The 17927-nt window shown below is 37.0% G+C and overlaps 1 protein-coding gene across 4 annotated transcripts in view; it reads right to left on the reverse strand.

The window, feature by feature from the left end:
* The window catches only part of CPNE8 (copine 8), a 228374-nt gene that overhangs the window by 171868 nt on the left and 38579 nt on the right, over positions 1 to 17927 (reverse strand). For all 4 annotated transcript variants that reach the window (XM_069489292.1, XM_069489289.1, XM_069489290.1 and 1 more), the window contains exon 4: positions 7157 to 7260. In XM_069489292.1, the coding sequence (XP_069345393.1) occupies positions 7157 to 7260 (104 nt within the window). The remainder of the gene's footprint in view (positions 1 to 7156; positions 7261 to 17927) is intronic.

Here is a 17927-nt window from a genome sequence, read left to right on the forward strand (position 1 = left end):
AAATATAAAACTCAAAATTATTTCCACAAGGTACAGTTAAAGAAAAATAGCAGTATTTTCTAAAACACACAAATGATGTAAAAATGAATCAAAAATAATACCGCTGGAAGAAAAACTTAGCAAATTTAAAAGCTTCTCATAAGCTGTGACCTACATGTCAATGGTAGAATTCACAAGCCCTAGGTCCCTTCATGTCTACAAACCTAAAAAGGCCTAATATTTTCCCAATCATCCATTCTGCTGTTTGATAAGTTTAAAATTTCTTCTTTTCTGTGAATCAGTAGTATCCTAGTCCTGTTCAACTGACTTCAGAATTCTCTAAAAACTGAAAATCCCTCTTCCCTGGACACCATTTAAGAGGGCAACATGAGGGATCCTTGCAGTAATGGAAATGTTCTATATCTTGACAGGATCAATGTCAATATCCTAGTTGTGATATTGCAAGATGGCGCCATTGGGGGAAACTAGGTAAAGGTTACGCAGGTCCCTCTGCATGCTTTCTGTATTTTGTTTTACAACTTCATGTCACTAAATCTACATTTAACTCAAAATAAAATATTTTATTTAAAAAATCAAATCAATCAATAAATAAATAAACAAGCAGATCCTAGTAACAGGCTACCCTTGGTATATATTTTACTTCTTACTTAATACCTTAAGTGCTATTACAAACTTTGAAAATTGGCCGAAATAAATGAGACACTATTTTTTCCCCAATGACAGGACTCAGGGAAACTATATTTTATGAGAACAGAAACGTATTTACATGGGACTACTATATGTTCTGGTTTAGACCAGTTGGTACTAGAAATAAACTCTCATTTCTTAGAGAGATTCTGGATAACAACATTCATTATCACTTTATCCCCTTGTTTTCAAGTGTTTTTAGAAGTAGAAAGATTGCTGACAGACAAAATATCTTCAATTTTCCAAATTCTTGAATAGGAAAATATTTGTACTAGCTCCAGTCTTTCTCCCAAATCATATTCATTTCACATTCCCTGTGCATAGCTTAACCTACCAAAAATTAACTACCTTTTCTTTAAGGTTAATTAAAGTCTTCTTTCTCACATAATAAGAATATTTACACAAAGAAAGAAAGAAAGCATCTCAATCGATAGACGTTCATGAGTATACTCATGCAGGCAGAAGTGCACTCACTCACCCTAGCAGAGTGTCTACCGCAAACTGGCTTTAAAATTGCATGGTGCACAGACCTGCCTCAGAATTCAAAACTACTCTCCTTCACATCAGGGCATTCTGAGCACTTTCAACAGCTATAGCCTAGAACTTTAAATTAGCAAATTGCCAACATGTATGGTAGAACTACAGATGCTAGTGCAAAGAATATTTCTTATCTGATATGGTTTGGATATTTGGCCCCTCCAAATCTCAAGCTGGTTGAATGTGGAGCCTGGTGGGAGGTGTTTGGGTCATGAGGGCGGATCTCTCATGAAAGGTTTGGTGCCCTCCACACAAAAATAGTGAGTTCTCCCCTTTTAGTTTATGTAAGCGCTAGTTGTTTAAAGGAGCCTGGAACCACCTTCTCCACCCTCTCTTTGCTCCTTCTCTCCCCCATGTGACATGCTGGCTCCCCCTTCACCTTCCACCTTGACTAGAAGGTTCTTGAAGTCCTCACCAGAAGCAGATGCTGGCGCCAGGCTTCTTGTACAGTCTGTAGAACTGTGAGCCGAATAAACCTCTTTTCTTTATATAAATTATCCAGCCTCAGGCATTTCTTTATAGCAGTACAAAATGAACTGAGACATTATCCAAGCAATTTTTCTTATTCAAGATGATTGTTTTTTAAAGACAAGATTGAAATTAGCCATTGTAACAATATCAGAGGCGACACACAGCTGTGCTGACTCCTACTCAAGAAACAACCCTAGTGTCCTCCCTGGTAGACTAATGATTCGGATTCTGTGCTCTCAAGAATCAGTCCTGGTAACCATCTTCAATAGAGGGTTGAGTCTGGACTGGGCAGAAATGACATGGTATGTTCAGTTCAGTTCAAAAAATAAAAAATAAAAAAAAGGAAGAAAAATTTAGGCCTTCACCACAAAAAGCTGAAGTATCTTCAAGTCCAAACCTCATTTACTGTATTTAACAAAGCTTTTTAAACACTATTATCTCATAAATGGATAATTTGCATCATACTTCTGCAGACTTTAGATAATAGGTTAGAAATTAGCATTTTTCTTTTAATGGAATTTTTCTTTCAACTTGTCTGAAAATATCAAGGCTAGTCTGGTCCTCACTCTCACAGGTCAGAACATAAACACTGCGTACGTCCTAAGTGGTTACAATGTATATGTGTACGTGTGTCTGTTTATGAGTGCCATAGTCTTAAGGAAGACAAAACACATAGCAAAGCGGGAAGCTCAGTGGTTTTCCCCAAGAGGGTGCATCCCACTGTGCCTAAATTCACTAAGGACAAATTTTGTGAGCAACTTCACCCAGCTATTGAAACCTTATTACTGGAGTAATGAATTGGCAGTCACTGATTTGGATGCATTTTAAGGATTATGTTTTCTATCAGAGAGTAACTGATGTTGACTGGAAGTTTTCTTGTGTTTCTAGAATTGTAACTAAGGCCCAAAGCATAAACCAAAAGATGCTAAATACCCCCTCATGCTCAGAGCCACTGATGTCTCTCTCCCATTAGGGCGAGAGGCTTTCTCCACAACGTGGCCTGGTGATGAGCACAGTATTCATAAGGTGAGGACCATTTTGGGGGGTGGGGGACCATTTTTGGAGGACCTTTGTTGGGGGTGGGGGAAGGAGGGAGGTTCTTTCCACACCCTTAAGCCAAGTGAAGTGTAGCTCCAAAATCTGAGGTGCCTGCAAGAAGGGGAGCACAGCATGGGGTTCACCCCTCAGCTACACAGCCTGGCTGCAGGTCCGCTCTGGGGCTGCCCATGGAAGAGAAGCTCACATGAAAGCTCTAGGAAGTGCTTTCTGAGAACTGAGGAACAAGGAGCCATCCTTTTTAGCCCCTCTTCCACAATGACAAGACAAGCAGGGTGCTTAAAATGTGTCCCCTGACGCTGGTACCCTCATAAGGTCTGTTTTTCGGAAGGCAAGAGACCCATATCTCTACCCCCAACACCCCTTCCTGCCGGCTCCTCCACCTCCCTTGCTACCTACAAGGAGCTGGGGCAATAGCTTCAACTGAGGAGAGAAAGGATGTGAAGAGATTTGAAAGAAGTTTGAGATTAAGGTTTTAAAATAAAGAGTCCCTAACGATTTATAGTATGAGATGGTTCTAATAAACAAAAGCGACTGAAAGGGCATGAAATTAGACCTTGACATTGTTAAAGGAGTCCTTGATCATACATGCCCAAAGCTTCTTTTTTATTGTTCTTTTTTTAGAATTTTATAAAATCAATGCACATTAAATCCAAAACAATTCTGAAAATTATTTACATCTATCTGTTTGCCAGTTTCCACTAGTGCATCTTTCAGCACCGTTGTTCCCTCAAGGGACTAAGTTACTGCAGCAAAAATTGATCATACAAAATGGAGTCATTTTGTCATAACCAACTAAAGTAGAGTCGGGGCTGGGGACTGGAGGCAATGGGAAAAGCACTCAGGGATCACAGACGCCTATTCCAGGAACTGTTGCACAAGCCCAATTCAAAATCACAATGACCTGCTATGACGGAGACAAGTTTTACCTAGTAACTGCTGCCACTCCCCAATCAGAGCTCTCCAGCTTCTGCAAAACACTGCCACCGACAATGCACTTGCCTTCAAAACAACCTACACAGCCTTTCTCTTTTCCAGTAAAACCCCAGGCTTTCCCTTTGTCCTTCAGACACGCCAGAAGCTACTCTGTTCTGCACATGTGTGTCCAGAATTACAATTTTAATTCTTGTAAATTATTCCCAAATAAACCCTTTGTTTGGAGGGTCATCTTTCTATATATTTTTACTTAAAGTTGACACTGACAATATGTTGGAGTATTTGCAGTAGTTCTCTAGGTGATGGGAGCTGGTACTACAGGTGATTTTTATTGCCTGTATTATCTTTTTTTATTTTACAATTGTTCTACAATGAACATATTTCCACACTTCCTTAGATAGATATGCTGGAAAAAATCATTATAAAAAGAAAGCCTGTTCTCACAGGTTAAAGGATTCTCATAAATGGGAAATCAAAAGGAATTAATTAAATGATAGGAAAGACAACTACATGAACTAAGAGGATGTACTTGTTGCTCTTCTTGATAATCTTCCACAAGTTAACCCTTTATAGCCATAATTGTTTGAATTTTTCAGAGATCATATAAAATTGAGATGTGATTGGAATCAGATTTCCAAAATTAACCAAATATATTCAAAAGATAACACGATACTTATTTAATTCAGTTTTGCAATATGCTTTCACATTTCAAACAGTACAGTGTTTCTGTGAAAATTACTGTAATTTTTAGTATGTTAAAGAAGCTGAAATACATCAATTTACCTCCAATAATTTCTGTAACTTTATATTTTCTTGTCACACTGAGATAAATGTTCCTGGAACAGCTAAGTTATGAGTATCAGGTAATGAGTGATGAGCAGGACATGGATCTAAAAATCAGAGCTAAAAAATATACAGGGAGTTTAGGGAAATAACAAAGCTTATATGATCTCCAATGTTGAAGTCAAAATAAAATAGAGAGACAAATCTCTAAATTAAATGTTTTATTTGGGAATCACAGAATTGCAATTCAGAGCATAAGCACAGACCAGGGTGATTTTCCAGATGTCTGAAGAACAAAGAGAAGGTTGCAAGTTTTGTTAAAAAGAAAAATGTTGTGCACAGTTTGGAAAGAGGGCTCATTGGCACTAGAGAAGCGTTTGGAGCTGGCAAGCTCTGACTGGTGAGTGAAGGCAGCCGGTAAAACCAGTCTTAGAGTCATGGCAGGTCATGACTGGTTTTGGGGTTACAGCAAGAGATCTCAGCAGCCGGCCTTGTGGAAAATTCAATTCCTGGAGCAGGCGCTGTGTGCTCTGAGTGCAATTTTTTTTTTTTGCCTTGGCCCCTTGATTTAGTTGGGTATGACAAGAATGACCCAAATTTGTATAATCAACTTTCACACCAAGTTGATTTCGTAGTTTTAGAACCAAACAGTGGGTAGTCTTGTCCATATCCTATTATCCTAAAATTTGACTGAGTAACTTATCCTCTGAAAATGCAAAAAATTATATATATACATATTAGGAAAGATTTGCATAAAAAGATACTGCAGGATTACACGTAATAGGAAAAATGGAACCAGCCAAAATGTCTATCAGTAAACATTTGGTTAAATAAATAACTGTTCTTTCAAACAATGGAAATTATGTAACCTTTTAAATAAATGTGTTACAGGTATATTCAGTGGCATAGAAAGATATCTGCAAAATACAAGATATAGGAAATATGTTTTTTACAATTCCCATGTGCATATGTGTATGTTTATAGAAAAAGGTCTCCCACTATATACATTAAATCATTTAGAGGTTTTTGTTTTTTTTTTGGTATTGGGATAACAAGAAACTTTCACTTTTTAAATGTCTATATCATGTAAAGCTTATAATAAATATTTGTTACTTTTAAATAGGAGAAAACAATGCAGATGAATGAGAAAGGGAGAGAGAGAAAAAGGTGAAACAGAGAGAACAAAGAGTCATGAAATAGTGGCTGGTTTAACAATAAAGTTAAGTCTGAAACTAAAGGGAAAAAATTAAGGGCTACCATGCCAGTCTGAGAGAAAGAAAATTCTTAAAAGCAATAGCTATGCAGGCCTGAACAATGGGAGAATTAAAACACATTCTACATGATTTATGTCTGTTTTTGAATAACAAAACAGACATATGCCCGGCCTCTATGATAAACATAGTCAAGAGGTTATTGCATTCCATTCCGATTTTTCGTCCCATAAGCCACATTTTTATTGTTTGAAAAGTGGTTTCTAAGAACGAAAAACCAAATGTGCCAGCCTGAGCAAGAGCAAGACCCCATCTCTACAAAAAAAAAAAAAAAAGAAAAAAGGAGGAAAAAGAAAAATTAGCCGGGTATGGTGGTGTGCACCTGTGGTCCCAGCTACTCGAGAGGCTGAGGCAGGAGGATCACTTGAGCCCAGGAGTTTGAGGTTGCAGTGAGCTATGATGACGCCACTGCACTCTAGTGTGGGTGACAGAGTGAGACCCTGTCTCAAAAAAAAAAAAAGAAAACCACCAAATATGGGCATAAACTTTGTTTTATAATTACACTTAGTAATCTTGAAGGAAAGGGGCTGGTCAAATGTCTTTTTAAAACAGAAGCACTCAAAGTTATTTTACTGCATGTATTTTAGAAGAAAGTGAGAAAGACTATTAAACAGTAAGGAAGTTTTGTGTTTTTTTAAACATTCAGAAGCAAATCATGACTTTTTCAAATAGGATCTTGATAGCTTTCATTATCAAAAAGTATTTGTAAATTGTAATAGCACAGAACACAATTATTTTCAGCTATTTAAAATAAGACATTTATCTTTTTAAATACTTGTGATGTTCATAAACTCCCTTTAATTATTTTGATATATAGCACCCTTTCTTTCCTCCCCATGCCCCCAAATACATTTTCTTTTAACCCTATCCAGATACTTCAACAATCACCACAGTTCACCTCTATAGAACAAAAACTCTACAATTAGTATCTTATAAACACACTGATTCAGTATCAAAGTAATGAGAATATTAAAAATATTAGAAATGCTGACTCTACCATTGTGATCCTTGTAAATACAGGCCATCCAGGGATACAAGGAAGCAATAGTTAAGCAGAGATCCATGTAGTGTGCTAAGAGAAACTGAAAGATCTGAGAGACATCAGTCATGGGAGTGGATGAGATCACTTTGGAGCAACTTGTAAGAAACCCACTGAGGCATAGGACATTTGGAAAGAATGTTCATATATACTGCCCTGTATGGTTAAACTGCTTATTTATTTATTCAACATTTATTCAAATCTACAAAATGCAAAGCAGTGTTCAGGATTCTGCGTGGGCCACACTTTGATCATAATTAATCTGCTTTCCTGCCAATATAATCGAGATTCAGTGGAACCATAGGACCCCATCTTAGGTTACTAAAATTATTTTTAAAAATAAATTTTTAAAAATGCAGTTTGTAATAGAACTTACAAGTCAAAACGAAGATTCTCTCTTTCTTCAAAAAAGTAGTCCAGAATAAATTTTCTTACAAAATCAGGATTTAAAGTATTATCGATTACTTCGGTTCTTCCAAACTGTTGAGAGAAATGAAGGGAAGGGAGATGGGTGAAAATCAAGCCTTATAGGGTGACTTATTGCAAGTCTAGTACTTAACATGGTTCCTTTAAAACATAAGCAATAAATATCCAAAGGATTTTTATCAAATAAAGCCTTATAGAGAAGTTTTTAGAGATCAAATCATACCTCTTATTCACTCAGGGAAATCAGAAAATGAGCCCTGAGTTCATTCAAAAATCAGTTTCTCCTCAAAATTTACATAACAGAATCTAATATTTCCTCTCTTCTCCCTACTTGAAAGCCAAATCTCCTTTTAATCAAAAGAAGTCATTCGTACCTTAAATTTAAATTTATTATAAATTCTTTTCCTAACCTTATATATAAGTAGGCCAGGCAATACATACTCTTAAAATTGCACAGGTCAAAATTCTCATAACCCTCTTCCCTAATGTTTACAGAAAACAGTCCTCCGCACAATACAGTTTATTACCCATGTTTGGGGAGAACTTTCTTATAATCTACGGCACACTATGTCACAAAAATCAGTTGGTTTTGCTTTATCTTTTTTTAATTCTTATAGTATCTAGACAGCTAAAATGGGATCTACCATTTTCACATATTTTTAAGCTAAGTGCCGTACTTTAGCTTAGAAAAACTTGTTTATTGATGTTAGGGCAAGTGGAAACCAGGAAAGAAAATTCCACTTCTATTCCTCCCTCCTTTCACTGTGAAAGGAGGCCACTAGGCACTGCTCCTAAAGATAGAGCACAAATATAAATTTTATATCTCTTTTTTGTCCTTGGCTTACATTCCTCCTTTCCAACTGCCATGGAATCCTAATGAGAGGATTTTAACCTTAGTTCTCAACAACCCTATGCAATGAAGCATGCTGCCTTATCAGAGAACCAACCTTTATTAAAGTTCAAGGAAATACTATCTTTTTAACAGGAAAAAGAGAACTGTGCTAATCCCTTAAAATGTGAGGATCATGAGCTTTCTTAGATTTTCATAATAAAACTATGGTGTAAAATATTGATGACCAAGAATTTACTAGGGCTATGAATCACACACACGCACACGCGCGCACACACACAGAACTAATTTTCAGAGGCTTCTGCCATCAGACAATGTTTTATATCATGGGCCAATATCATACAATAAAACCATAACCCAGGTAAGTAAATAAAGATATCAAATATATTGAGCATTTACTTTGAACAACAATAATAATTACAGCCAACATTTATTGAGTACTTACTTTGTTCCAAGCATGTTTCATATATTACTTTAAATATTTACTATAACACTGCAGGGTATTGTTAGTTCCGTTTTAGAAATAAGAAAATTGAGGCAGAGGGTCCCAACCTAAGTCACTTTGGCTACAAAGTTTGCATTCTTTCTGGGACTCTCCTCTATTTAAGCATAAAACATGTTAGGTCCTGAAGAATTGCCAATAACAAACTTATATATTTTAATTTTCTAATTTTAAGGGAATGGGAATAGGAGAATGCACCCAAATAACCAGCGGCTAGCAGTGCCCATGCATTCAAAAGTGCAGAGCAGGGGTCAAGAAGTTTAAGTGTAAACCAGAGGGGGCCTGGGCCTTCCCAGCCTTCACACCACTAGGAGACAAAATGGTTTCTAGACCACAGCAGAGAGCACCCAAGTAGCAAATGCACAACACTCTCAAACAGAAGCTCAGCCAGTATGCATATTCCCAAATATTTAGATTTTAACCCAAACCCACATTCAGAAGGAAATTTACAAAATAAAATGAGCATCCCCAGGGTAAGCCCATTGATGTGCAAGCCAGCAACTCCCCAGGGCCTATGACCCACTAAAACACACACAAGCCTTTTTCTTATGGAGCACTGACTTGTCAGCAAGGGGATGGCTGAGTATACTCTGCTATCTCTAGTGAAGATTAATTTGTAGCCATTAAATTTCTGGTTTTAGCTAATCATCTATAAATCATGACTATCTCCATTATAATATGTCTTCTAACACATAGCCGTGAAATTGCTTTTGGTGCTAGCGCAGGTGACCTTCATATTGCTAAATCCAGTGGTCACCTTTTGTCCCTCATCTCACTAGAACTCTCAGCGGTATCTGACACAGCTGTCCACGCCCTCCTTTCTGAAGCACTCTTTCCTAACCTTTTAACAGCACGTTCCCCTGTGTTTCTCCTCTTCTCAGACTCTCAGGCATTCAGTCTCTCATTGTCAGAGTACAGTTCTAAGCACTCTTCATCTCTCTGTAGTCACCCTTTCATTAGATTACTTCCTCTGTTCCTGCTATGGTGTGAATGTGTCGCCTCCAAAATTCAAGTGTTGCCAATGTGATAGTATTAAGAGGTAGATTGTTTAAGAAGTGATCAGGGCATGAAGACGCCTCCCTCATGAATGGGAGTATGGACCTTCCAAAAGAGGTTTCATGTAGCATTTGGCCATTGTTGCCCCCCCTGCCTTCCGCCACATGAGGGTGCAGCAAGAAGGCCCTCATCAGATGCCAGCACCTTGATCTTGGACTTCCCAGCCCCCAGAACTGTGAGAAAATAAATTTCTCTTCTTTACAAATTACCCAGTCTCAGGTATTCTATTATAGCAGCACAAAATGGACTAATACTGTTCCTTTGGTTTTAAATCCCATTTACATAACGACTTCCAAATATGTATGTCATTAGCCAGACTCACCTCTGAGCACAGACTTGCGCATACAACTGTCTTCTTAACGTACATATGTGGTTGTCTTGCCTCTCAAAATTATCATCTAAACATAAGCTATTCATTTTGTACCACAATCATCAACAATCCCGGTGCTTCCCAAGTCTACCTCTTGTCAATGAATGATACCACCATCCACTTGATTCCTCAGGCCATGATGGGAGTCATCAATCTCAACTCCTTCTTTTTAACCCACCATCTCCTCTTCATCAGTGTCTCATGAATTATCAATTCTAACTTCAAAAAATGTCTCACGCCTGTCTACTTCTCTCCATATCTCCCATCATCGGCATAATTCAAGCCTTTTATCTCTCTCATGGACTATCCCAATGGCCTCCTAACTTACACCTCTGCTTCTACTCTTGATCTCCTTCCAATTCATCCTCTATGTAACTTCCAGAGTAATCTTTTGAAGAATGTAAATGTGGTCACATCATTTCACCAGCCTAAATTTTTTCAATGGCTTCCCATAATACATAGAATAAAATCTCTTTTCTTTGATCTACAGGACCTGGCTCCTGTCTTCCTCTCTAACCTCACTGTAGGCAGTATCCCCTTCTCTTTGCTCCAAGCTCCTTGCCTTATTTTAGACTCCTTTACACACCAAATGCTTGCCCACCTTATGGCCTTCACACCTGCTATCCCTTTTTCTATAATGTTGTTAACCCCACTCTTGCATGGCTGTTTCTCATTCTTTAACCCTCTGCTTAAATGTCAGCATTCCAGCTCTAAAAATTCAATCTAAACTTGGTCCTTCACTCCCACAATTATTCTCCCTCACAGCACATGTTTTTCTCTCTTCATAAAACTTATACTTTGGAATTATATATTTATGTTTGTTCATCTTATGTTTCCCCTACTAGACATTAAGATCCATGAAGGCACAGGATACACATATGTGTTTGATTTCCACCTGTATAAAATTGAACAAATGGTTAAATAAAGGATGTCTGCAATATATTGTTCAGAAAAAAAGTCAAGGATAATGTATAATACAAATTTTGATTAAAATGTATGCCTGTACATATACAGATAAAAATATAAGAATATATAATTATCATCTAATAATTTTTTAATTTGTTATACATTTCTAGGTTTTCCTAATTTCTTGCAATGAATACTATTTACTTTTAAAATCAGAAAAAAAAATTTTCAGGCTGTATTCCTGTTTAGTTCATTCTATTATGAAAAGTGAAAACTGCAATAAAACAAATCCACAGATACATTATGACTATTTCAGCTCATGGGAAATATGTTAATTCTTTCCCAGAGGCTGGAATATATTAGCTATCAAACAAGTGATTAATCTTTTTGACCTGAAATAAAATTTTTCTTGGCTAATGTCTTATACTACTAAATAAAAATTTTCTAATTCTTGAGAAAATGTGCAATAGCATATTATTCTATGCAATAGCATATCAGAAGGGTTTAAAATTTTGAGGAAAGACAATTAATATTTATTGATGGTATACACCCAGCAATAGCTACATTTGAAAGAATTGTAATTTGTGCCCTAAAATGTCTCATTCTGAATATCATATTAGATTATCAAAAGTACCTATAAACCTGACTATAATAATCTTTGGCATAATGAATATATGCAAATATAGGACAGTCAAGCACTTTTACATAATGATACAGTATTTAGTTTTCATCTTCGCAGAATTAGGAAACTGTTCTTTTATTCACCAAATATGAAAGTTTTCAGTTATATGAAAAAAACGTATGGAAACCTAAATTCATTAGAACATAAAACAGTGTTCCTCGTAAAATTCTAAGCAAAAAATTAAAAAAAAAAAATCACAATCAAGTCTTTGAAAGTTTCCCTGTGTTTTATGTTTGAGCTAATTGGATAAATAGCTACTTTTCCAATATAGGAACAAATCTTGCAGAAAATGATAGAACAGAAATACTCCTGATTTCTAATTCAACTAATTGTTAAACTGCTTCAGAGGAGCAATACTGGAAAGAACATTCAGTAATTTCATCTATTTATGGCACCAAGCAGATGAACTCTGTTTTGATGAAAATGTTCAGAAAGTTTTAATATATGATGAAGGCCCAGCACAACCATCCAGTCTCACATTCACTTGTCAACCGAAGTGAAAGTGATGAAGTGAAAAGGTCATCTGAAACAGTGCATATCTTTAATTCAATTATTACATTATAATTAGATCTTAGTAGCCATGATATACAGAGGAAAGTTTCTAGAGATTAGACAAGAAGAATAAATTAACTGTGTAGGGCAGACAGAATGCTAAGACATAATATTAAGATAAATTCAACCAAAAAAGCTCAATTTAGGACCATAAATATCCAACTTGTATAAAAGATAACAAACACACACACATACAAAGAAGATTTACATTCTCATACACTTTCTCTTGGAAGTAAAACACTGGCCTCATCAGAGAATTCACGGCCCTCTTCTAAGGTAAAGACATATATTTCTTTTTTTTTTTTTAGACAGAGTCTCACTCTGTTGCCCAGGCTAGAGTGCCGTAGCATCAGCCTAGCTCACAGCAACCTCAAACTCCTGGGCTCAAGCAATCCTACTGCCTCAGCCTCCCAAGTAGCTGGGACTACAGGCATGCACCACCATGCCCAGCTAATTTTTTCTATATATTTTTAGTTGTCCAGCTAATTTCTTTCTATTTTTTTAGTAGAGACGGGGTCTTGCTCTTGCTCAGGCTGGTCTCGAACTCCTGAGCTCAAATGATCCGCCCACCTCAGCCTCCCAGAGTGCTAGGATTACAGGCTTGAGCCACCGTGCCAGGCCGAGGTATATTTCTTTTATATAACTTATTGCCGAGGTATTTTTTTACCACAAACCAATGATCTGAGATTCACTTAATTATAACAAGACAAGTAGAAAATCTGAAGACTTTATCTAGATCTTACATTATTACAGATCAATGAGATGTAGCTATAGACATAGACATAGATAACATAGACATACATGTACACACACACACCCCCCCCAACACACACACACAGAAAGAGAAGTAAACTGATTTCTTCTATTATTCTTGGTTAAGACAGAATATTTCACATAACGTACTGTCATTCAATTTTTAGGATCTTCTGTTCTTAGGAACATAACTAAATCATTGATCATCAAGAAATGGATTTCTTGATGATGTCTCTGTAATTTTCATGCATAAAATATAGAAAGGAGTAAACCACCAGCTTTTAAAATTAGATTATAGCATTTTAACACTTTAGTTAAAACATTTTAAAAATTATGCCATACACTTAAAAATAACAATACTTTGGCCGGGCATGGGGGCTCACACCTGTAATCCAAGCACTCGGGGAGGCCAAGGCTGGAGGATCACTGAAGGCCAGGATTTTGAGACCAGCCTGAGCAAGTGGGAGACACCATCTCTACTAAAAATAGAAAAAATTAGCTGGGAGTGGTGGCACATGATTGTAGTCCCAGCTACTTGGGAAGCTGAGGCAGGAGGATCACTTGAGCCTAGGAGTTCAAGGTTGCAGTGAGCTATGATGATGCCACTGCACTCTAGCCCAGGCAACAGAGCAAGACTCTCTCTCCCAAAAACAAAACAAAACAACAACAAAAAAAACCCTCCAAAGAAATAATTCCTCTATTTTTTTAGAATTATTAAATTCCAGGGCAGGAGGGTGAGTGTGGAATAAAAACTTACCTATTGGGTGCAATGAACACTATTCTGGTGATGGACACACCAAAAGCCCTGAATTAAGCATTATACAAGATATACATGTAATAGAAACAATTGTACTGCCTTCAATATTTTGAAATGAAAAAAATAAATTCATTGCTGCCTTTTTAAAGATTTGCAACACACTTTCTCTTTTTCTGAAAATATTATATAAAATATGACCCTTAGGCACAGCTTCACCACGGATATTTTTCAATTCTCATTGCTTATTTTTGTGTTTCATTTATTTAATTTAATTTTTTGTTGATAATTTTACAGGAAAACAGAAACACCGTAAAACTAAGCCTAAGCATTATTTTAATTCAAAAGTGATCATCACAAACTTTTACTTTTGCCAATGTCAAATTAGTTTGCTTCAAACCAACTCTTCCTCTCAGAACAACCAGAGAAGTTGTACAAAATGTTAAAATAATTTTTTGGAAGCACCAGAGAGCTAAAAGAAAGTTACACTTTATGGAATTAAAAAGCTGCATAAAAGAGAGGCCAGGATAGGAGCTCTGTAGCACCCTGTTTTGAAAAAAAGAGGCCAAATTAGGCAGAGATTTCAGCAGTCTCATGAGGCTGGAGGAGACAGAGGAGTTGAAAAACACAAAGAAGGTATATATATATTCACTCTCTATTTCTTCACATTTTTCAAAATTTATAAACCTTGACAAAAGAGAGAGAATTAAAAAAAAAATAAGTCCACAAAATTTAGGCTGGGACCCTAAAAGGCTATAATTGAGAAGTAAGGATGAATCCAAAGAATAATCCTCAGGAGGAATGAAAGTCAGCTTAGAGTTTTTCAATTTTTTTTTTAACAAAATGAAGGTGAACTTTTTCTAGCTTTCTTGTCTCTCCAGAAGTAAAAATAAGCCCACTCTTGAGAAATTTAAAAAAAAATTCAGGCTGGGCATAATGGCTCGTGCTTATAATCCCAGCACTTTGGGAGGACAAGGTGAGAGGATCACTTGAGGCCAGGAGTTTGAGACCAGCCTGGACAACATAGTAAGACCCCATCTCTACAAACTAAAGAAAATTAGCCAGGCATGGTAGTATGCGCCCCTAGTCCTAGCTACATGTAGGGCTGAGGTGAGAGGATGGTTCGAGCCCAGGAGTTTGAGATTGGAGTGACTTATGACCACACCATTGCACTCTAGCCCAAATGGACAGAGCAAGAACCTGTTAAAAAAAAAAAACAACAAAAAAAACCACATTCAAAGCTTCAAATTATCTCTAATTTTTCCTATACAATATTCAGCAATTATCATAAGATATGAGGATTTCTCCTTCTAGTTCTAGTGGAATAGCATGTAGCAGACAAATATTCCTGCTGAAAAATGGAAAAAAAATAGATAAAATACAAAAACTAATTGTTTGATATTAGTTGAGAGATGCACAGGCAGCTAAAACTTGAGATGCCCAATTCTGAGGAGAAGGGAAGTTAATCAGTATAAACCCAACTGCTGTGTGGGACAAACAGCAATGAAGGAAAGAGAAAGTCCAGAATAAATTGGAGATGGAAAAAGAAACAAAGCCAGGAAATCTCAGCAATAACTAGCCATCATTCTCAAGACTTCATGACTAAATGGAAGTAAGAGCTTGTGAAGTTAGAAAAGCTATCTAAACCCAGGCTCCTTTAAATTTCAGGAAAACTAAAGGATAACAGTCAAATTGCATACAAAGTTGCCATGAAAAAAGAGATTAAAGAGTAGAATAATACCCTTATAAGAGATGAAAGCATGCCAAAAGATACACTCAGACTGGTGACATCAGCAAGATGTCAGAATAAGCCCCAGGCCCTCCTTCCCCTGTAGAGACACCAACTCAATAACAATACATGGGCAAATTCCCTTTGTGACAAATACAAAAACTTGTTAAAAGTCTCCTGTCCTCCAGGCAAATGCAAAACCAGCCACACTGAAGCTGGCAGGAAAACTTGTGGCATTCACTCACTATAATCCCTGCCCACGGCACAGCATGGTGCCATTCTGAGACAGATCTCAGCTCCCAACTTTTCGGTGGGGAGAATAAGAGAATACTAGATCATGCATCAAACATTCTGACTTGTTGGAGGGCTGCCTGAGGAATTGGCTTCTGTCTTGCCTGAATCACAGTGCTAATGGGAAAGGGCACAAAGTTTGAGGCTGCTGAGAGAAAAAAATAATAATAATTTGGATTAATACACATTCATTCACCATATTCCCTTCCTCCATGTCAGCTTGGAAAAAGTGGGAGAAAACCTCAAATTCCCAGCTTCTCCATAAAGAGGAAAGCAGGTGAAGTGTGCATCCAACATTTTGGCTTCTTGGAGTCCACCCAAGAAATGGTTTCTGTTTTGCCTGTCTCAGAGTACTAACAAGATCTGGCATATTCTAGATGCCTGATGGTCACTGAGAAAAAAAAAAAAAAAGAGATCTCTGTGGCTTGCTGGTCCCAAGGATGCATGGTACGGCAGACAAAGGCCAACATAACACAGTGGGCTCTCCCCCCCGTGGAGGGAAGAAGAAAAGAGTGCAATAGCTGTCCAATGTTGTAGCTTTTGGAGGGTTAGGGTACTGGTTTCAGTCTTGCCCAATGAGGAGTGCTGATGGGACCCGACATGCCCTAGGAGCATGGGGAAGACGCTCTGCTGAGAACAAAAGAGGACTGGCTGAATTGTGGTTGTTCCCAAGAACATGCAGTACTTGGAAATAAACATCAGAGGGCGCAAAATATTATGACAGCCTGAAAAACACACGCACATTAAAATGGCAAATCCCTTTAACTGGGGATTTAAACACTCAAGTCTAGAGAAGATATATCCAGACAAAGGGCTTTAGAGGACCCAACGATCTCTAGCCAGAATGACGGGGGAAGGCCTTTCCCTATATGAAGCCAGTCAATGAAAACTGGGAGAGGTGAGAGTGTTTTCAAATATGCAGTTCCTGACACAAAGTTACAAGGTATATGAAAAAACAGGCAAATATGGCTCAATTAGATCAATAAAATAAGTATCAATGAGGATGCAGAGAAATTGGAACATTTGTACACTATTGGTGGGATTATAAAATGGTGCAGTCATTATGGAGAACAGTATGAGAGTTCCCCAAAAAATTAAAATAGAATTATCACATGATCCAGCAACCCTACTTTTGAGTATATATACAAAGGACTTGAAATAAGGATCTTGAAGAGGTATCTGCAGTCCCAGGTTCACTGCAGCATTATTCACAATAGCCATGACATGGAAGCAACCTCAATATCCATCAATGGATAAATGGATAAAGAAAGTGTAATACACACATACATACCTTGGAACATTATTGAGCCTTAAAAAAAGACACCCTGCCATTTGCAACAACATGGATGAATCCAGAAGACATTATGCTAAGTGAAATAAACCAGACACAGAAGGACAAATACTATATGATACCACTCATATGAGGAATCTAAAGTAGTCAAACTCACAGAAGCAGAGAGTAGAATAGTGGTCCCCAGGGGTTGAGGAGAGGGGGAAACTGAGCGGTATTAGTCAAAGGGTACAACTTTTCAGTTATACAAGATGAGTAAGTCCTAAAGATCCACTGTACTGCATGTTGCCTATGGTTAACAATGTTGTGTTGCATAATTTAAAATTTGCTATGGGGTAGATGTTATATTAAGTGTTCTTACCCCTACTATAAGGAACAAGACAAGGATGTCTCCTATCACCACTTTCATTCAACGCTGTGCAAGAGGCCCTTGTCAATAAAATAAGTATCATGATTAGAAAAGAAGGATAAAACTTCTAGTTTAAGAAGAAAATTTTTAAAAATCTATAAACTATTATTGGTAAATAATTAAGTAAGGTCACTTCAGGGTTATTATCAAAAAAATAAATGGTATTTTATATACCACAATAAAAATTAAAATTAAAAATGATGACTTATATGAGTATCAAAAAAATCAAATAACTAAGGATAAATCCAATTAAAGATATATAAGACCTCTACATAGAAAATTATAAACATTACTGAGAGAAACTAAAAAAAAACCTGCATAAATAGAACAGTATCCTTATCTGTGGATTATAAGGCACACTATTTTATAGATTTCCATTCTCTCAAATTGATCTATAGTTTCAGTGCAATCACAACTTTCACAGGACAAGTGTGTGCACATGCGTACGTATGCATGAATAAACTGACAAACACATTCTAAAACTTCTGTGGAGCTGTACAAAATTAAGACTATCCTAGAACAGGATTCAGAAAACTACAGTCTATGGGCCAAATCTGACCTGCTGCTGGTTTTTAT

The sequence above is a fragment of the Eulemur rufifrons genome, chromosome 16 (genome assembly GCF_041146395.1).
Source record: "Eulemur rufifrons isolate Redbay chromosome 16, OSU_ERuf_1, whole genome shotgun sequence".
NCBI classification, from domain to species: domain Eukaryota; kingdom Metazoa; phylum Chordata; class Mammalia; order Primates; family Lemuridae; genus Eulemur; species Eulemur rufifrons.